Raw genomic sequence first — 21,598 nt, 5'->3', positions numbered from 1 at the left:
ATTACTGCCTTTATGGAGAAATATTGTCCCGTATAATGACTATTTTATTTCACAGTTAAATGGAAAACCCTTTTCTTTGACTTACCATTTCATTATGCATATTTCTTGAGGCATAATTATTTAGATTTCCCTGTTGAGTGCTAGACGAAGCAAACCTGTCCTCCTTTCTCTTTCCCTCGTTCCCCGGCAGTAAAGAGGCCCAGAGAGAAGCAAGGGGATGATAATTGCTAGTTTAAAGGTTGATAATTGGCGTAGCTGTAATTATGTGCTCGTTGAGGTAGTCCCTCCTTGCACTTAAAATGAATACCTTAGCTGTTCACCACAGAATGGTCTGTAGGGAGAGGGGTGGAGGAGTAGGTAGATAGCACACTGAGAACACAAGTGTTTCATCTGGATAAGAAACGAAGCATGATTGATGATCCACCCACACTGACTTACTGTAACTTGAGATCCATCTAGAGATTAGTATTGAATGTGATCAAAAATGTACAGAGGACATTTTGTGTTTAATGCAGAGACCTATGTACCACAGTGATGCAGATATATACTCCATGACCAAAAGTATGTGGATACCTGCTTGTCGAACATCTTTATTCCAAAATCATGGGCATTGATAAGGAGATTGTTCCCCCTTTGCTGCCATAACAGCCTCCACTCTTCAAGGAAGGCTTTCCACTAACAGTTGGAACATTGCTGTGGGGACTTGCTTCCATTCAGCCACACAAGCATTAGTGATGTTGGGCGATTAGGCATGGCTCACAGTCGGCATTCCAATTAATTCCAAAGGTGTTGAATGGGGTTGAGGTCAGGGCTCTGTGCAGGCCAGTCAAGTTCTTCCACACCGATTTCTACAAACCATTTTTGTATGGACCTCGCTATGTGCACAGGGGCATTGTCATGCTGAAACAAGAAAAGGCCTTCCCTAAACTGTTGCCACAAAGTTGGAAGCACAGAACTGTCTACAATGTCATTGTATGCTGTGCGTTACGATTTTCCTTCACCGGAACTAAGGGGCCTAGTCTGAACCATGGAAAATAGCCCCAGACCATTATTCCTCCTCTACCAAACGTTACAGTTAGCACTACGCATTCGGGCAGGTAGGTAACCCAGATTTGTCCGTCAGAATGCCAGATGGTGAAGTGTGATTTATCACTCCAGTCCAATGGCGGCAAGCTTTACAACAGTCCAGCTGACACTTGCGCATGGTGGAGTGCGGTGGCCCCGGCCATGGAAACCCATTTCGTGAAGCTCCCGACAAAGTTATTGTGCTGATGTTGCTTCCAGAGGCAGTTTGGAACTCGGTAATCAGTGTTGCAACCGAGGACAATGATTTTTATATGCTACACGCTTCAGCACTCGGCGGTCCCATTATGTGAGCTCGTGTGGCCTACCACTTTGCGGCTGAGCTGTTGTTGCTCCGAGACGTTTCCACTTCTTAATAACAGCACTTACAGTTGGCCGGAGCAACTCTAGCAAGGCAGAAATTTGAACTGACTTATTGCCTCCTATGACGGTGCCATGACAGAGCTCTTCAGTAAGCCCTTTCTATTGCCAATGTTTATCTATGGAGATTGCATGCTGTGTGCTCGATTTTCTACACCTATCAGCAACGGGTGTGTCTGAAATATCCAAATCCACTAATTTGAAGGGGTATCCACACACTTTTGTGTATGTATATATATATATATATATATATATATATATATATATATATATATATATATATATATATATATATATATATATATATATATATATATATATATATATATATATATATATATATATATATATATATATATATATATATATATATATACACACACACTTGTATATATATATATATATATACATATATACATATATACAAAAGTATGTGGATACCCCTTCAAATTAGTGGATTTGGACACAATCATGAAGTGGAACGACATTTATTGGATATCTCAAAGTAAAGGGGCTGAATAATTTTGCACGCCCAATTTTTCAGTTTTTGATTTGTTAAAAAAGTTTGAAATATCCAATAAATGTCGTTCCACTTCATGATTGTGTCCCACTTGTTGTTGATTCTTCACAAAAAAATACAGTTTTATATCTTTATGTTTGAAGCCTGAAATGTGGCAAAAGGTCGCAAAGTTCAAGGGGGCCGAATACTTTCGCAAGGCACTGTATATATATATATATAAATAAAATTGCTACTACAGTAAGTCATGTCAGATTTATTCATACAAGTGTTTCCTATAGGTCTGATCATAATGATTTCTGGAAGGTTCAACTCTCGGTATTTCATGACAAGATAATTAACATATGTATAGCAATGTCTTATGATCTAAATAAATTGTGCATAGATTCACCTTGCAGTATATTTCCTTCTGAATCCATAATCTTCAACACTTATTAGCCGAGAGCCCAAAGCAAAGGGAGCTATTTTGTTGATGTGAATTTATAATGGCAGTCCCTTTGATTTGGTCTCCATGTCCAAGTGATTGGCTGTGCATCAGCACTGTAATGACATGGTACGTAGAAATGGAAGTGTTGTGATGAGTGTGATCATTATCACCCACAGCCAGGGCACTAAATATCTTGGCTTCAAAAGAAGCTCTCATGTCAATGATTGCCCCCAAAACTTTCAGTCCTTTAATAGAGGGTAAATCAAAGGAAACACTCAGTGCTGCAGTAGGGTGGTGTACATCAAGCCCCAACAACACTCCCTCTCTCTATTTTTTAGTTGCATCCCAAATAGCACCCTATTCCCAATATAGTGCACTACTTTAGACCAGGGCAACTATATAGGGAATAGGGTGCCACTTGGGACTCTCACCCTGTCTCTAGCGTATGTGTGAATGTAGCTTTCAGTTGACTTGTGGGATCACAGAAAAGGATGTAGTCATTGAGACAGGGGCAAGTAAGACAGGCCGGGGAAGGAAGACAGAGCAGGCTCTTTCAGTGAGGCTTCCCAATATGTTGACCCTTGAACTTTCTTTGGCTCCTGGTAGAAATAGAAAAGACGATGTGACCGACCAGAAAGCCCTGTTAATGGCTTTAGTTGAGTTTTGCATCAATGGTACATTTCAGTGACAGCCATGTCTTGTGCAATATCCTATTTGACCTCAAGTAGTATAATTTACTGTATGATGCCTGTATAACTAAGTACTACAAAAACACAATTTTAATTTTGAGGAATCCACGGTTGTGTCCCAAATGCAGTAGTTGGAGAGGAGAGGAAGCAGCGTAAGTACACAAGAACATGTCATAAATCGGTGAAAACATCACAATATTCAGTTGCATTTTGTCAAACCAGTTATTACTAAACATTATAGGGTGTTATCACAATGTGAATAATCGCCCTCAAAACTGATATCTGAACTTTCTAATAATGTGAAATAGAAGTGTTAAATACCATGTTTTAGGGGCAGTGATCATGTACCTAAAACATGTACAGTTGAAGTCAGAAGTTTACATACAGCTTTGTCAAATACATTTAAACTCAGTTTTTCACCATTCCTAACATTTAATCCAAGTAAAAAAATCCCTGTCTTCGGTCAGTTAGGATCACTACTTTATTTTAAGAATGTGAAATGTCAGAATAATAGTAGAGTGTGATTAATATCAGCTTTTATTTCTTTCACCACATTCCCAGTGGATCAGAAGTTTACACACACTCAATTAGTATTTGGTAGCATTGCCTATAAATTGTTAAACTTGGGTCAAACATTTCGGGTAGCCTTTCACAAGCTTCCCACAATAAGTTTGGTGAATTTTGGCCCATTCCTCCGGACAGAGCTGGTGTAACTGAGTCAGGTTTGTAGGCCTTCTTGCTCGCACACACTTTTTCAGTACTCCCCACAAATTTTCTATAGGACTGAGGTCAGGGCCACTCCAATAACTTGACTTTGTTGTCCTTAAACCATGTTGCCACAACTTTAGAAGTATGCTTGGTGTCATTGTCCATTTGGAAGACCCATTTGCGACCAAGCTTTAACTTCCTGACGGATGTCTTGAGATGTTGCTTCAATATATCCACAGAATTTTCCTACCTCATGCCATCTATTTTGTGAAGTGCACCAGTCCCTCCTGCAGCAAAGCACCCCCACAACATGATGCTGCCAACCACGTGCTTCAAAGTTGGGATGGTGTTCTTTGGACATTTCTCCAAGAAGTACGATCTTTGTCCCCATGTGCAGTTGCAAACTGTAGTCTGGCTTTTTTATGGCGGTTTGGAGCAATGGCTTCTTCCTTGCTGAGCGGCCTTTCAGGTTATGTCGATATAGGACTCGTTTTACTGTGGATATAGATACTTTTGTACCCATTTCCTCAAGGTCCTTCGCTGTTGTTCTGGGACTGATTTGCACTTTTCGCACCGAAGTACGTTCATCTCTAGGAGACCGCGTCCCCTTCCTGAGCGGTATGACGGCTGCGTGGTCCCATGGTATTTATTCTTGCGTACTATTGTTTGTACAGATGAACATGGTACCTTCAGGCGTTTGAAAATTGCTCCAAAGGATGAACCAGACTTGTGGAGGTCTACCATTTATTTTCTGAGGTCTTGGCTGATTTCTTTTGATATTCCCATGATGACACGCAAAGAGGCACTGAGTTTGTAGGTAGGCCTTGAAATACATCCACAGGTACACCTCCAATTGACTCAAATTATGTCAATTAGCCTATCAGAAGCTTTTAAATCCATGCCATAATTTTCTGGAATTTTCCAAGCTGTTTAAAGGCATAGTCAACTTCTGACCCACTGGAATTGTGATACAGTGAATTATAAGTGAAATAATCTGTCTGTAAACAATTGTTGGAAAAGTTACTTGTGTCATGCACAAAGTAGATGTCCTAACAGACTTCCCAAAACTCTAGTTTGTTAACAAGACATTTGTGGAGCGGTTGAAAAACGAGTTTTCATGACTCCAACCTAAGTGTACGTAAACTTCCGACTTGAACTGTATGTATGTATGTGTGTATGTTCAGTAATAAGCTTCGGCATTTACAACCTGGTGCCCAAATGACTGGCACATTGCCCTCCTGCCCTATCCTTCATTAAACTGAGTTGAGCTCGTGTCCTGGGGTTTGTCTAGTGGGTAGCACCCCCCAATGCCTTTCAGCACATTACGCTTGTATTCGTGTGGGATTGAATCCCAGTCCCACCACAAAACATCTATTTTTTAACTGTCCTGCCAGTCTCTATAACAATAAAACATTATTACAAAATGGTGTGTGTAGACAGACACTGACCTCTCCTGCTCCAGTCTCATCCTCAGTGTTTCTTCCTCTGAGGCTTGCAGCTCTTCCGGCCTCCACTTGCTTGACCCTTTACGCTCAATTTTCTCTCCGTCCTTGCGATGTTTACCAAACCTAAAACATAAATGGGATCAGCAGACAATTTTACCGAAATGGCTTCGATTTGGGTATTTCTATGTGTGCATCCCAAATGGCACCCCATTCCCTAACGCACTCCTTTTAACCAGAGCCCTATTGGATCTGGTTAAAAGTAGTACACTTTATAAGGAATATAGAATATATTGCCATTTGGGACACATTCAAACAGTTCCCCCAGAGATAATAACTAGTTAACTACTAATGGTGATCAACTCTGCCACTCTCTCCAACTTACTTCTGATAAAAACTCCAAATGTTTAGCTCTCAACTTTTACATTCTACTTGACTGAGTTTTCCTAGGCTAACTCAGAGGGAAATCGGCCTGCAGAGTCTCAGAGTGTGAGAAACAGAGCGGAGCGAAATACAGCAGGGGGAGGTCTATTGCCTGATTAATTGATCAACAAATGGCCTCAAATGTAGCATAAAGTGGTCGACAGTGATGTGTAGATGTTAATATTGAGAATTGTCCTATCTATCACAGAGACAGCGGGTGACAGTTTCTCTTTCCACGCCAGTGGCTTCCATTAAGTCTCCTTAAACACCAGCCACGTCCCAATATTAATTGGGACTCCAAAATGGTACCCTGTTCCCCTTATAGTGCACTACTTTCAACCAGAGCCCCTATGTATCTAGGGAATAGGGTGCCATTTGGGACACAGTTGAGATTTATGACAGGAGGCACAAGTGAAACTTTGAGATGAGGACATTCATCATGACAGAAGGGCATTTAACATTCTTAATATTCTGCGCACAGAACCCTTATCACTTCTCTGCTCACGAGTTCAACACCACTGATAAGATGGGAATTTACAAGAGATATTTGAACTAAAGAAGCAGGTGACTTGAGACTTCAAGTTCAACGGCTCTGAGAAAAAGCGTCAACAGAGAGAAAGAGAGCGAGAGAAAGGGAGAGAGACTGCATTGCTTTATATATTTGCGGTCAAGTTATTTTCTCAGATAAAGAATGTCCATGAGAAGATAACGATGAGCCACGGCAGTTTAACATCCAACGACAGAGATATTAGATGGACAGACAGGATGCATTGCAATCACATAAGACGCATTTCAAATTAATCTTGATGTGATAAGGTCTGGCTTGACAGTCTGACTATAGCACAGCTCGAAACCTTTCATGAGTTACAGTTCTTCACTTTACTACACCGTAGCATTGAAAAACCAACCATATTGACAAATCCACACGTGTGTGTGTGTGTGTGTGTGTGTGTGTGTGTGTGTGTCTGGGCAGTGGCCATTTTGAGGAGGCTGCAAAGCGAGCAGATTGGGTGTTGCTTTGAGTCCAAGTTTTGATTGGTGTAGAGTAGGAGGGAGGATGCTGTGGTCTGATGGTAATGAGGCTTTGATTGGGCTGCAGTGTGTGTGTATGTGCGTGGAGCCCAGAGAACTGAGAGGGTCAGCTCCGACTAGCCTCTGTCTGGTGTCTCTGTTTAGAGAGCGACTAACACACTCCAACCAGACCTGTGTTTAAAAAGTATTCAAAGTTATTTTAAATACTTTATCTGGGCTTGATTAAAGTGTGTGTGCGTGTGTGTGTGTGTGTAACTACTGACAGTGCTCAGGTCAATAATGATTCTAACTTTCCCTGCAATTATAGCAGCCAAACAATTCAAGCTTCCAGAAACCTTTAAGCCAAACACATCTGATCTGCATGTCTGACAGGAGCTCCTTATTATTTTACACTATCGGCATTCTCTGTCAGAACCACTTTTGTACACTACTTTTACTAAATAAGTTGTGCACTATATATAGCGAATAGGGTGCTATTTGGGACATAACCTCTGTCAAAACCACTAGGAATAAATAATGTATGCATCATTGGCATCTCAGAGACCATCTCAGACAATCAGATGAAAGGCATGACCCACTTATAAGGGTGGGTAAAAGACTGGTAGAGGAGAATGGAGAGTGTGTATGTGTGCGTACGCGTCCTACCTGAACATGTCTCCCAGGCCTTTCAGCATGCCTTTCTTAGCCTTGTTCTTGCTGTCCTTCTCTTTGTCCTTCTGTTTCTTTTTGTCATTCCCTCCCTTGTCCTTCTCGTCTTCATCCGTGTGGTTGCCGTTGACCAACGGTCTCTCGGTGTTAGGCAGTGGCGTCAGATCTGCCACGGTGGACACAGAGTCGCGCCCGGACCGAGAGCTCCCCTCGGTGTCCTCCTCCACTGGACAGACAGTAACAGAACGTTTTATATTGCTGGAATCTTTAAAGAAGAAATGGTCTTTGAATCTTTGATCTTGAATCCTTACTTTTAATACACACAGGTAACTTGAACTTTAGCATTAATTGTGTATAGATATCAATGGAAGATAGAGTATGTGTGAAAGTATTTGGCTTTTGGTTAGCTAATATTTCTATCCAATATAATTATATCTTACATGTCTCCTGAACTAAGATCTGTCCAATAAATGTCTATCTTACGGAGGTACACTACCATTCAAAAGTTTGGGGTCACTTAGAAATGTCCTTGTTTTTGAAAGAAAAGCTAATTTTTTGGTCCATTAAAATAACATCAAATTGATCAGAAATACAGTGTAGACATTGTTAATGTTGTAAATGACTATTTAAGTCGGAAACGGATGATTTTTAATGGAATATCTACAAAGGCGTACAGAGGCCCATTATCAGCAACCATCACTCCTGCGTTCCAATGGCACGTTGTGTTAGCTAATCCAAGTTTATAATTTTAAAAGGCTAATTGATCATTAGAAAGCCCTTTTGCAATTATGTTAGCACAGCTGAAATCTGTTGTTCTGTTTAAAGAAGCAATAAAACTGGCCTTCTTTAGACTAGTTGAGTATCTGGAGCATCAGCATTTGTGGGTTTATTAATGATCAATTATCCTTTTAAAATGTAAATATTCCATTAAACAATTGTTAAAAAATCTGCCGTTTCTAGCAACAATAGTCATTTACAACATGAACAATGCCAAAACTGTATTTCTGATCAATTTAATGTTATTTTAATGGACAAAATGATAAAAAAAATTCAAAAACAATGACTTTTCTAAGTGACCCCAAACTTTTGGACGGTAGTGTATGTCCAACAGAAGTCTATCTTATGGAGATTTGTCCGACAGAAGTCTCTTACATGTCTCCATGTCCTCATCGTCATCCTCTGTAGCGGCTGGCCTGTCGTATGACTTGTCGATGGCAGCCCGGAAGCTCTCATTGCAGCCCCGCCCCCTGACGATGCGTGGGCGTGGCCTGTGGAAGGGCATGTCACCGTTCAGCGTTACCTCGGCAACGGCTGTCTGTAAACTCTCTAGAGAGCTGGACTTCTTGAGGCCTAAGAAAGGACCCACGTCCCTGGTGGAAGACCCTGGGGAGGAGCAACAGTATCAAAACTTACTTATTTGATTAAGCTGTGAGGGAACCAAAGGAGATTGTATTTTTTTAATGCAGGGCTGTGTTCAACTAAAGCACCTTGTTATTTTACTTGACTACCCGTGAGTTGAAAAGAAAACTTGGATGGGGCTCACACTAACATGTAACCAAAACAGGTTGTGTTGCATTGAGAAAAAAGTGGAATAACTTTTACAAATGATAGTGTTTTGGCTAAAGCCTAGATAAGAGTATGTCCCACAAATGCAAATCTGGACCTTATATTTTTCCTCTCTAATCAGGAACTGATTTAGACCTGGGACACCAAGTGGGTGCAATTAATTATCAGGTAGAACAGAAAACCAGCAGACTTCGGGCCTCGTAGGGTCAGAGTTGAGTACCCCTGTAGGTGTACAGTACATCTCTTGTCCATCACTCACAGGTTGAGGGGGTATTGTAGATAAATAAAATGTAGAGTGGTATGGAGGCGTGGCGAGGATATGTCTCAAATGGCACCCTATGTAGTGCATTACTTATGACCAGGACCCTTATAAAAGTAGTGCACTATACACAGAATAGGGTGCTATGTGCATTGCAACCAGAGAGTGGGATGGATTACCTCAGGGGAACAGCCCAGCTGACTCTACAGCCCTCTAATCCACAGAGTATACTGTAGCAGAGCTACTGGAACTGGGTAAACAAGAGGCCCGGGGAGCTAATACTAGTAGTGCTTTTTATAGGGAATAGGGTGCCATTTGGGACGCAGGCCTGTTGTTTCTAGCCTCCAGTTCAAGACTCCATCCACAAAATATTTGTAAAACACGATTTTTGTTCATCGGAAAAATACATTGCACAATAACCACTCAATTACAATTTAAATTGTAGAAATGTAATTTCACCCTAATAACTGTTATTATAGGCTAATAGATTTCAGGCTATTTTCTTAAGCGTTTCAAGGGTTATTTTGTCTGCCCGGCCCCTGTGCTACACTCTCCTCTAATCTACACATTCACTCCGAGCTAAAGCAGCAATGAGGCATGGTCCATTTAGCAGGCCCAAAACAAATCCCAAATCCTGGGAAAATGGTCACAGTGACAGCCTGGGAGAGGGAGTGACGTCCCATAGAGTTCTGGTCAAAAGTAGTGCACTATAGGGAATAGACATAGCATAGCCTGCGAGAGGTGGGACACAATAGCCTGGGCCAGAGGGCCATACTCCTCCACTGATTGGCTATAGGACATTTTTGACACAGGCTATATCCACATGTTTGTCCACTAGGTTAGTAGAGGGCAATGGAGAGGTGTTTGCCCACTGTTATACAGCTCCCTAATGGCCAATAGCAACAGTTATTCCTTCAAACTTTCCAAGACGTTTCCAGTCGATTACGTGCCTACATGTGCAACTCCAGTGGGTCCTATAGTCACACAGGGATTCTCAAATGGCACCCTATTCCCTACATAGTGCACTACTTTTGACCAGAGTTCCATGGGCCCTGGTCAAAAGTAGTGCACTATAAGGTTTAGGGTGCTATTTGGGACTCTTCCAGGGTATTCCCTGTTTGACATTCCTCCTGACTGCAGGGTGATTGATACCTGTATTTATTATCATAAGGGAGCACCACCGATCTCTGTACGACCCACGTTATCTTCAGTTTGAATAGGGTGGCGGTCTGTATAAATACGCCTAGTACAGATATGTAGAAGGTTGGAGGTTGCCAGGTCTGACTATCTGAAATTCTCAAACAAACCGCTGCCTGATGTTCTTGACTCACGCCGTCTGTCAGAGGTCTGAATTCATGTCATTTTTAAGACTACCACCGAGGTGTGACTGGGAAGCGTGCGGTGGGGCTGCTGACTGAAGGCTAAAACCAAATGAATGTGGTTTGATGCATGAAAGCCCATCAGCTGCTGCTTCAGTGAGACGTTAAGAGGACAGGACAGCCTGATGAAAATGAATAGGCACCAGCCCTGCTTGTTCAGGCTGCAATGTATTCAATTTACCACCTTCCACCTTCGCTCCACTTCTCACTCCCAGCCAAGCAGCCACAATATCCACAGCCACCCACATTGAAGCGTGGGGCAGCTTCCCTAATGGAACCCTATTCCCGAAATAGGACTCATAGGGCTCTGGTCAAAAGCAGTGCAAGAAAATAGGAAATAGGGTGCCATTTGGGACGCACTCCAGGTATCTCTGTTGCAAGTGACTGCTCAGACAATGTTTGGAGAAAACAAGAGACATTAATGACATATTTAGTCTCGTTCATGTGTTCAGTAGTTCTACCAGACTGCTTCTATTTCCTGATGGTTCCCTTCATTTTTCCTGCTTCACTGTGGCGTACATTCTGCTAAACCCAATTCTTTCTCTTGCTTTCACTGTGCCATTCAGCTAAATCCCATCCTTCGAAGGAACTTCTATTTAGAGGTGGCTGTGAAAACACACAGCTGACAATGACGGATGACTTGCTGTCAGTTTGCAGCCCAGCCAAGGACAGAGCGTTCTCTTTCTCTTGCTCTCTCTCAATCTATCGCGCTCTCAGTCTCTCCCCCTCCTCACATCCCCATCCACAGAACAATTAGCAGTGCTACCGTGTCTTAAGAAAAATCACTGCCAAGTCCATATTCACCCACCCACAATTCCACCGCAATGACCTCAAACTGTCTCAAGGTTCTTTGTATTCTATTCTCTTCTCATAGTGAGGTGGTAGATTCTAAAGCAGGTCTGGATTTGCAGGATGGAATGTGGGTAGCAACTGGAATGGATGAGGTGTCCGTTCTCCCTCAGTGACATGTCACTCCTTACCTGGTGTGTTCTCTCTGCGAGGGGTGAGGTTAATCTCGTCGGCTACTGTTAAAGGGGGGCAACACACAGTTAGGATTGGTTAGTGAGCACATTCCACATGCAAACATTCCAGCAATGTTACTGTACAGTGCGTACATCACATCTTTGGGCAACTTCAAGGGCAATCAGATACCATGCGAGACACAGACAGAAAGACAGGGAAATGGAGGGGTTTAGGATAGCAATCAGAGCTATTGTGATATAAACAGTGCAGGTCTACAATAATTCAGTGGGGACCAGAAGCAGATTAGATATAGGCTGTGTCCCAAATGGCACCCTAATCTCTTGATAGGGCATTACTGGTCAAAAGTAGTGCACCACACACACATATAACAGGGTGCCATTTGGGACACAGGCATAGTGTGGGTGAGGTGGAAGACTGTCAGGCAAAGCGATCAGGAAGGTTTAATGTCATCTGAAGTGAGCTGAAACCTTATTCTGAGGTGTGCAGCCTGTTTGATGTCACATAAAAAAGACAAATGCATCACACGTGGATTACATAGAGTAAAAGCCACAAATATCAGGGTGTACAATACAAGTCTTACAGATGCAATTAACAATGAGTGGGTATGTAGGGTCTTCGGAAAGTTCTCAGAACACTTGACTATTTCCACATTTTGTTTTACGTTACAGCCTTATGCTAAAATGGATTGTTTTTTCCCTTCAATCTAAACACCATACCCAATAATGACAAAGGAAAAACAGTTTTTTGCTTTGTCATTAGAAACTAAAATATAACATCTTTAGGATCTCTCTGTACTTTGCTCCGTTCATCTTTGCCTCAATCCTGACTAGTCTCCCAGTCCCTGCCGCTGAAAGACATCCTCACAGCATGATGCTGCCACCACCATGCTTCACCGTAAGGATGGTGCCAGGTTTCCTCCAGACGTGATGCTTGGCATTCAGGCCAAAGAGTTCAATCTTGGTTTCATCAAACCAGAGGCTCTTGTTTCTCATGGTCTGAGAGTCTTGAGGTGCCTTTTTGGCAAACTCCAAGCGGGCTGTCATGTGCCTTTTAGTGAGGAGTGGCTTCCATCTGGCCACTCTACCATAAAGGCCTGATTGGTGGAGTGCCGCAGAGATGGTTTTCCTTCTGTAAGGTTCTCCCATCTCCAGAGTAACTCTAGAGCTCTATCAGAGTGACCGTCTGGTTTTCTTGGTCACCTCCCTGACCAAGGCCCTTCTCCCCCGATTGCTCAGTTTGGCCAGGCGGCCAGCTCTAGGAAGAGTCTTGGTGGTTCCAAACTTCTTCCATTTAAGAATGATGGAGGCCACAATTTAATTTACCACAGGTAGACTCCAATAAAGTTGTAGAAACATCAAGGATAATCATTGGAAACAGGATGCACCTGACCTCAATTTTGTGTCTCACAGTAAAGGGTCTGAATGCTTATGTAAATAAGGTATTTATGTTTTTATACATTTGCAAAAATGTCTAAAACCCTGTTGTCACTTATCATTATGGGGTATTGTGTGTAGATTGCTGAGAATTTTCATTTATTTAATGAATTTTATAATAAGACTAACGTAACAATGTGGAAAAAGTCTGAATACTTCCGAAGGCACTGTATTTACAGTAAATATTCAAAAGTATGTGGACACCTCTTCAAATGAGTGGATTCTGCAATTTACACCACGGCCGTTAAAATCAAGCACACAGCCAAGCAATCTCCATAGACAGGCCATTCTACTGCCAATGTCTTATTGAAGAGCTCAATGACATTCAACATGGCACCGTCATAGGATGACACTTTTCCTACAAGTCAGTATGTAACATTTATGCCCTGCTGGAGCTGCCCCGGGTTAACTGTAAGTGCTGTTATTGTGAAGTGGAAACATCTAGGAGCAACAACAGCTCAGTCGAAGTGGTAGGCCACACAAGTCCACAGAACAGGACTGCAGAGTGCTGCACGTAGAGCGTAAATATAGTCTGTCCTCGGATGCGACACCCACTACCGAGTTCCAAACTGCCTCTGGAAACAACGTCAGCACAATAACTGTTTGTTGGGAGCTTCATGAAATGGGTTTTCACGGCTGAGCAGCCGCACACAAGCCTAAGATCACCATGCGCAATGCCAAGCATCTGCTGGAGTGGTGTAAAGTTCCCCGCCATTGAACTGGAGTGATGAATCGCGCTTCACCATCTGCCAGATGGGTTTGGCGGATGCCAGGAGAAAACTACCTGCCCCAATGCATAGTGCCAACTAACGTTTGGTGGAGAAGGAATAATGGTCTGTGGCTATTTTTCATAGTTCGGGCTTGGCCCCTTGGTTCCAGTGAAGGGAAATCTGAAAGCTACAGCGTACAATGACATTCTAGACGATTCTGTGCTTCAAGCAGTTTGGGGAAGGCCCTTTCCTGTTTCAGCATGACAATGCCTCCGTGCACAAAGCGAGGTCCATACAGAAACGGTTTGTCATGATTAGTGTAGAAGAACTTGACTGGCCTGTACAGAGCCCTGACCTCAACCCCCTCAAACACCTTTGTGATGAATTGGAACACCAACTGAGAGCCAGGCCAAATCTCCAAACATCAGTGCCTGACCGCAATAATGCTTTTGTGGCTGAATGGAAGCAAGTTCACGCAGCAATGTGGAAAGCCTTCCTTGAAGAGTGAAAGCTGTTATAGCAGAAAAGGGGGGCCAACTCCATATTAATGTCCATGACTTTGGAATGAGATGTTCGACAAACAGGTGTCCACATACTTTTGGTCATGTAATGTATGTGCCTAATTTGGGTATTCCTAACCATTCAGAGGGCTGGTTTCACAGACACAGAGGACTAGGGCTTAATCTCTCTGGTAAACCGACCTAAAACATCGTGCCATTGGTTCCAGGAGGAGCTGACCTATAGGGTGTCAATGAGAGGTAGGAAAGGGACATGGGTGGATGTTTGGGTTAGTACCTAGATCCATGCTCTTGGACTTGCGTGTCTTGATGATCTCCAGCTGACCGGCATCTCCAAACTGCTTTGTCCGTTTCTCAGACATGCTCTGTCTGCCGAAGCCCTCCCTCTGAAAGGCTCCGTCTGGGTCAGTGTCATCAGGGCTCAGAGGGCTACAGGGGGGAAGGCAGTGATGGAGAGAGACAAAGACAGACAAAGAGGAAGTGAAAGTGAGGGAGAGGATAAAGGATAGAGAAAGAGAGAGAGAAAGGACAGAGGGAAAGAGAAGGATAGGATGAGATTATTCTCGTGCAAATCAAACAGTCATCATCAATGCCTTCCAATCATCAAATCAAGCCACTGCAGCTCTTCGAGTCAGGACCATACCTGAGGAGCCACTGATTACAGCAGAGACTAATTTGATTGGGCTGGCCCAGTTACAATCACCACCCACTCAGACCAGCCCAGCCCCACTGATGAGAACTGACTGGGCCTCCTCATCACATAGTGGCAAAAGCCCTTCACGTCCAGGCTACTACCCAAATGACACCCTATTCGTATTTACAGGACTACTTTTGACCAGGGTCATTGGGCTCTAGTAGTGCACTATATAGGGAAAAGGGTGTCATTTGGGATGCAGTCCCAGTTAAGTGGGTAGCAGGTAGGTGTGCCTGAGTTTCCTTTCAAAATCAGATGCTTCAGCAAACATAGGAGACACATCGACCGTATGTTTCAACATACAGTATAAAGAAAAATATATACCTACAGTGTATTTCAGCATAGAAAGAAACAGTGGAATCTTTTGAACACACAGTACTAGGTCTAAATAGCTACAACTGAAATAATACTAGCATTCCATTGCGAAACCTTAGCAAAACATCTTCCGGATTATCAAAACAAATGTTAAGCATGACACACTAACAGCTGATATACACAGAAAGCCTAAGCGGTGTTCGTGGAGATATGTGTGTCGTTTGACTGAGGTAACAGAAGGTAATGAGCCAGTGCTGAAATAAGTCCCAAATGGCACCCTACTCCCTACGTAGTGCACTACATTTGACCAGGGACCATAGGCCACTATGTAGGGAGCCATTTGGGACTTTGTCCTCTCACCTCTCATTCTGAATTTGAATCTCTTTGGCCCAGGGGGGAGGGACCCTCACGTCGTCATGTGAGCTGGAAGACGATTGGTCAGAGAGATGGGTAGGAAGTACAGGCAGCCTATCGTCTTCGATGATGACTGTGTCGTCCTGGGGCATGTTGACTGTAGGGGAGAGCTGGTAGTTACCTATAGGACAAAACAGAGAGGCATGATTGGAGAAGGCTTTGATATACATCACACAATAAACACATTTAAAGCGTTCATTTGATATTCATTGGACATTTGATCCTTTGATATAACACGTAACTAATTTACCACAATACATGCTTTAATTTAAAAGCAGACCCAGAGTGAAATTCTCAATCAGTTCCTATTTAAATCATCATGCTGTGTTTGGCAGCATCTGGCATGACATTGTCAAGTGTCATTATAGTGAGCTTAATGCAAGCTGTGGCATTGTGAAAAACTGAAAACTATTGACTTTGGCACGCTCACCGAGCAAAGCAAAAAACCTTCCCCTTTCTTTGTGTCCAATAGAGGGATTTAAAAACACATTGCTATGCAATGCATGACGCTATCCTGTCTTTGGGGGTAACTGAGCATCTGAAGAAGGGTGGTCTCAATGCTGTATAATAGCACTCCACAATGACGGAGAGAAAAGTTGGCGTTAGGAATCTGTTTGGGTCTCATGGCAGGAATACAGGACTTTCCACCCGGGACGTGAGGCCTTGCGCCAGGGTTAGTGTTTGTTTCTCATATCCTTTCACACTGAGAATCTGTGTGGTACTAAATATAACCATAGTTCCACACTGCCCGGCCAGCTAGCATGGCTGGATTGATGAATTGTGGTGTGCTGAAAGTTCATAGACTCACCAGTCTCAATAGCAACCAAAAGGTCGCTGGTTTGAATCCACGATCATACTACGTGAAAAATGCCCTTGAGCAAGGCACTGACACCTAATTGCTACTGTAAGTCACTCTGGATAAGAGCGTCTGCTAAATGACTACAATGTAAATAGAGCAGAGGGAGTGTGTGTGTGTTTGTGCGTGCATGCTTGCGTAAATTTAGAGTTGTTCCTGTCGTCTCTATCCCTGCTGTGTGTGTGTGTGTGTGTGTTTGTGTCTTTTCGGGGAACTCTGGTGTGTGTGAGTTCTAAAGCAGTGTACATTGGTCTTCTAAGGCAGTGGGTCTAAAACCTCTCCTCGCGGAACCCCCCCAGACGTTCTCCTCGCGGACCCCCAGACGTTCTCCTCTCGGACCCAAAGACATTCCACAACTTTGTTGTAGCCCTGGACTAGCTCACCTGATTCACCTAGTCAAGGGCTTGATGATTAGTTGACCAGGCTCAATGGCTCTGTAATGAAACACGACTGTAGGTGAGTAGGAATGAAGGTGGCAGGCACCGAGTAGACCAATGAATAAATCTACTTCTGTTCATGCTTTTTTCTAGAAGCAATCAACTTTTTTGGCAGGCATCCATCCATACATAAGAATGTTATTATGGGTCCCAAATGGCACCCCATTCCCTTTATAGTACACTACTACTCTATGGGCCCTGGTCAAAAGTAGTGCACTATATCGGGAATAGGGTGGCGTTTGAGACGCACAAATTGTAGACCAATCCAAGGTCACTATTTTACCAACAATGGTGAGCAGAACTCAAAGCACCTGACTCGGTGGGATTTATTTATTACACTTTCATTACAGTTTACAGTAGCCCTAATAAAAATAGACATCGCGACAAAGGAACAATAGTTGCAGCGTCTTTACAGAATTGTCTCGTCTTCGGTAAAAGCAATTATCAGATACTTTATGTGGCAACATGCCGGTGAATACTGAAGAGGAGCAGGATTTAATAGCTGAGAGGAATGCCAGGCCAGATTAAATGGGAGATAGAGTCTGGAGGTGAGAATAATTGGGCAAGGGATGCAGGAAAAGGAGGGTTTTATTTTGCTACTGTCCAAGTCCATCTGCATAATTCGCATAAGCAGGGAAATTGCCTTCGGTCCACTTCTTGAAGAACGAGCCGTTGCCAAAAGATGAGAATAATTAACTCAAGAAACATCTAATCCTCTAATTGTCATAGCAGTGCGGTAGGCCTGCACAACAATAGGAAAATGATCAGAGAAATCAGGCGAAGCCAAACCGGGTGTTAAGTCTTAACTAAAACAATACAACTAACTCATTATGCCATTGTATTCTCAGGATATATTTAGCAACATCATCAAGTCGAGCTTAGAAGTGTTGAGGTACAAAGTGATATGTATTTATTCAGTTTAGAATTTTGGACGCACTGTTTTTTAAAACTAGCTAGTCCACACGTATTCCTGCTGCCTGGTCTGACTGTAATCTGAACACAGCACAGTCTCTCCTGGCCCATAGACTACTACTGAGGGGAATAAGGTACCATTTGAGACAAACATCTTCCTTCATCCAATCTCTGTTAAACAACGCCAGTGAATTAAATACTGGCTTATAAAGGGCTTTAACTCTATTCCAACCACTTTCAATCTGACATTAACACAAAGCCTCACTGGCAATTCCTAACTCTAGGCCTGCCAAGACATATGGAGAAATAAGCTTAGCTAAATAAGCATCGCTATGAATCAAAGTCAAAGTTAAAACATTTGCTTTTCTAACCAGAATGACTCAAATTTAAGGCCCACGAGTGATGCACACAACCGAGATGAATATCTATACTTTTGAGGAGATGGGAAATGTTGTCCATGCTACATCAATGGGCTGTACGGTGCATTCTGGGTGATTCTGATACAAGGAGCACTCTCCTTCAAGGAGTAAATGGGAGTCTATTGAGCACTAGCTCAGACAAAACATTAGCACAAATTACATCAACAAGAAGTTAAACATTACAAATCTTTCCCAAGATGTCCAATAAATAACTTGCTATCATGACATTACATACTTTCATGGAAAATAGGCACTTTTCTTGACATATACACTGACTTTGAGAAGGGATTGAGTAACGATTAGCGTAGCAACCACGTGACGCAGCATGACAACGTGAACACAATTCATCGACAGTCTACTGGGTGGGGCGTTATAGGTTCCTTCATTCATTGGATTCCTATCTCTTTTCTATAATCAAATCAAATTGATTTATATAGCCCTTCTTACATCAGCTGATATCTCAAAGTGCTGTACAGAAACCCAGCCTAAAACCTCCAACAGCAAGCAATGCAGGTGTAGAAGCACGGTGGCTAGGAAAAACTCCCTAGAAAGGATCTCTGGCATCGGCACCATGCAATGCATCCTGGACTAAAAAGAGGCAGACAAAACGGGAAAAAGTTGAGACAAATATGACCAATAGCTCATTCAATAGAAGACATCCTCCCGAGTTATGACATCAGTCAGTATTGAAATCTATGATGGACGTTTTCGCAATCTAAAAGTGGTATTCCTATTAACTTTCAGTATGGTGAGAGCGACTATCACGGTGCTGCGTCATACCGGACGGATTTCTCCCTGCTTGAAGGCCAACAACTCAGATACACATGAAAACATTGAATTACCCAGGAAATTGATAGTACATCACTCAGAGATGCACAAAAACTATATAACATTCAAAATGGGTGAACCTTTCCTTTAAGAAAATGAGTTTAGTGCTACTCCAATAGAAAAAGTAGTACATTCCCCTGCGACCCCCAATGTGTGTGTTTACAGTAGATTAAATGATCTGCGACCACCTGGTTTGCCAACACAGGAAATGGAGTAACTGACTGTGCTATGAGTTCAACTTTCAGTAGATCTTAATGTCTCGGAAAATGTACGGGAAAAGGTCAGACAATTTACAGCTCAGGGCCCTTGTATGGTGTAGTGCAGACCTTCTGATTGATTCAGTGGTTTGTGTGCTCTGTGAATCCCTGAGCTCTCTGTTTGGAGTCTGCCTGTTCTGTCAGCTCCTCAGGGTGACCCTGGAAGAGAGGAACAGTACTGTTTGTGTAACCATACTGTGTGTGTGTCCGTACTGTGTGTGTGTGTGTGTGTGAGGGCCTTGGGCTGACAGACAGACAGAACAGCAGGCAGTTTGATGGGAGGACAGCTTTTAAATGGTTCGGTCACCACAGAGATTTAATCAATCACAGGTTTTAGATACCAGCCAGCCAACCAACCAACCGCTAGGCCAGGTGTTACAACAGAAGATAGTGCTGCACCTATTCCAGTCCACCCAGTTTGGTAACAGAATGAAGGCACAAACAGCCCAAACCGCCATTCTGTTTGCAAACGTTGCAATTTTCTGTGGAAATTGTTCAAACTAGTCCTTGTGCATAGAGCTGTATGGTTTGTTTAACTTTGGAATCATTGGTTATTGTTTGACATACATTTTAAAGTCAAAGATCTGAGTCAATGTCACTGTTACCATGGAATTGCCTTCTAATATTATGACGTGAATACTTTTTTAGCCGTATGAATAATCAAACGGTGTCCTATTAGTTCTGTTTTAATTAATAGGGCTTTTTTTTTTAAAGTAACACACATCTCAGCTTGGCTCAGGTGTAAATTGGCTCTTATCAACCCTGTTAGTTTACAGTTTGTAGAGTGTGATGTGTGAATGACAAGAGCTGGCATTAACCCAGCAGTAAGGCTGTAAGAGGAGCTGGTGCTAACCCAGCAGTGAGGCTGTAAGAGGAGCTGGTGCTAACCCAGCAGTAAGGCTGTGAGAGGAGCTGGTGCTAACCCAGCAGTAAGGCTGTGAGAGGATCTGGTGCTAACCCAGCAGTAAGGCTATGAGAGGATCTGGTGCTAACCCAGCAGTAAGGCTGTAAGAGGAGCTGGTGCTAACCCAGCAGTAAGGCTGTGAGAGGAGCTGGTGCTAACCCAGCAGTAAGGCTGTGAGAGGATCTGGTGCTAACCCAGCAGTGAGGCTGTGAGAGGATCTGGTGCTAACCCAGCAGTGAGGCTGTGAGAGGAGCTGGTGCTAACCCAGCAGTGAGTCTGTGAGAGGATCTGGTGCTAACCCAGCAGTAAGGCTGTGAGAGGAGCTGGTGCTAACCCAGCAGTAAAGCTGTGAGAGGATCTGGTGCTAACCCAGCAGTGAGTCTGTGAGAGGATCTGGTGCTAACCCAGCAGTAAGGCTGCGAGAGGAGCTGGTGCTAACCCAGCAGTAAGGCTATGAGAGGATCTGGTGCCAACCCAGCAGTGAGGCTGTGAGAGGATCTGGTGCTAACCCAGCAGTGAGGCTGTGAGAGGATCTGGTGCTAACCCAGCAGTAAGGCTGCGAGAGGAGCTGGTGCTAACCCAGCAGTAAGGCTGCGAGAGGAGCTGGTGCTAACCCAGCAGTAAGGCTATGAGAGGATCTGGTGCCAACCCAGCAGTGAGGCTGTGAGAGGATCTGGTGCTAACCCAGCAGTGAGGCTGTGAGAGGATCTGGTGCTAACCCAGCAGTGAGGCTGTGAGAGGAGCTGGTGCTAACCCAGCAGTGAGGCTGTGAGAGGAGCTGGTGCTAACCCAGCAGTAAGGCTGTGAGAGGAGCTGGTGCTAACCCAGCAGTAAGGCTGTGAGAGGAGCTGGTGCTAACCCAGCAGTGAGGCTGTGAGAGGAGCTGGTGCTAACCCAGCAGTAAGTCTGTGAGAGGAGCTGGTGCTAACCCAGCAGTAAAGCTGTGAGAAGCTATTGGGGGGACCTGACTCACCCATCATTCGGCCCATTAGTGTCTGCCGCGGCATCAGGTTGTCGTCCAGGCCCTCTATGCCTCCGTACAGGGAGTGGGAGATACGACGCTCCCGGTCGTCCAGCAGGGTGGAGTTGAGGGTCTGCTCCGGTCCCAGGGGGCTCCCAGAGGCCTCCAACTACACATACAGAGGCATTGGGAAGACCGGCACAATCAATACATTGGATGAAGGAATCCTTATTATACTGGAAATGTGCAGTATGAGACAGAAATTCTCCCTTAAGTACATTTGTATTAAATCTTGATATTTGAGCTCGTGTTTTGTCATTCTAGCTCAAAGACACAACCCTATTATGGCTATTTCACTCACTGTGGGATTGCAGCAGCGATTACAGCTAAACCTAGAGATTATCCATCACCCCGTCTGTGAGG

The 21,598-nt window shown here is 43.5% G+C and overlaps 1 protein-coding gene across 5 annotated transcripts in view; it reads right to left on the bottom strand.

The window, feature by feature from the left end:
* LOC109871558 (partitioning defective 3 homolog) overlaps window positions 1-21,598 on the bottom strand; it is a 217,153-nt gene that overhangs the window by 60,022 nt on the left and 135,533 nt on the right. For 4 of the 5 annotated variants that reach the window (XM_031806546.1, XM_031806544.1, XM_031806545.1 and 1 more), the window contains 7 exons: window positions 21,188-21,344; window positions 15,548-15,722; window positions 14,456-14,607; window positions 11,514-11,558; window positions 8,482-8,712; window positions 7,327-7,555; window positions 5,233-5,352 (listed from right to left, as the gene is read on the bottom strand). In XM_031806546.1, coding sequence (XP_031662406.1) covers window positions 5,233-5,352; window positions 7,327-7,555; window positions 8,482-8,712; window positions 11,514-11,558; window positions 14,456-14,607; window positions 15,548-15,722; window positions 21,188-21,344 — 1,109 coding nt within the window. The remainder of the gene's footprint in view (window positions 1-5,232; window positions 5,353-7,326; window positions 7,556-8,481; window positions 8,713-11,513; window positions 11,559-14,455; window positions 14,608-15,547; window positions 15,723-21,187; window positions 21,345-21,598) is intronic. The other variant, XM_031806547.1, reaches the window with a different exon arrangement.

Source organism: Oncorhynchus kisutch, linkage group LG27, assembly GCF_002021735.2.
Source record: "Oncorhynchus kisutch isolate 150728-3 linkage group LG27, Okis_V2, whole genome shotgun sequence".
In the NCBI taxonomy this organism is placed as follows: Eukaryota; Metazoa; Chordata; class Actinopteri; order Salmoniformes; family Salmonidae; genus Oncorhynchus; species Oncorhynchus kisutch.
This window is presented reverse-complemented; position numbering and strand designations above follow the sequence as displayed.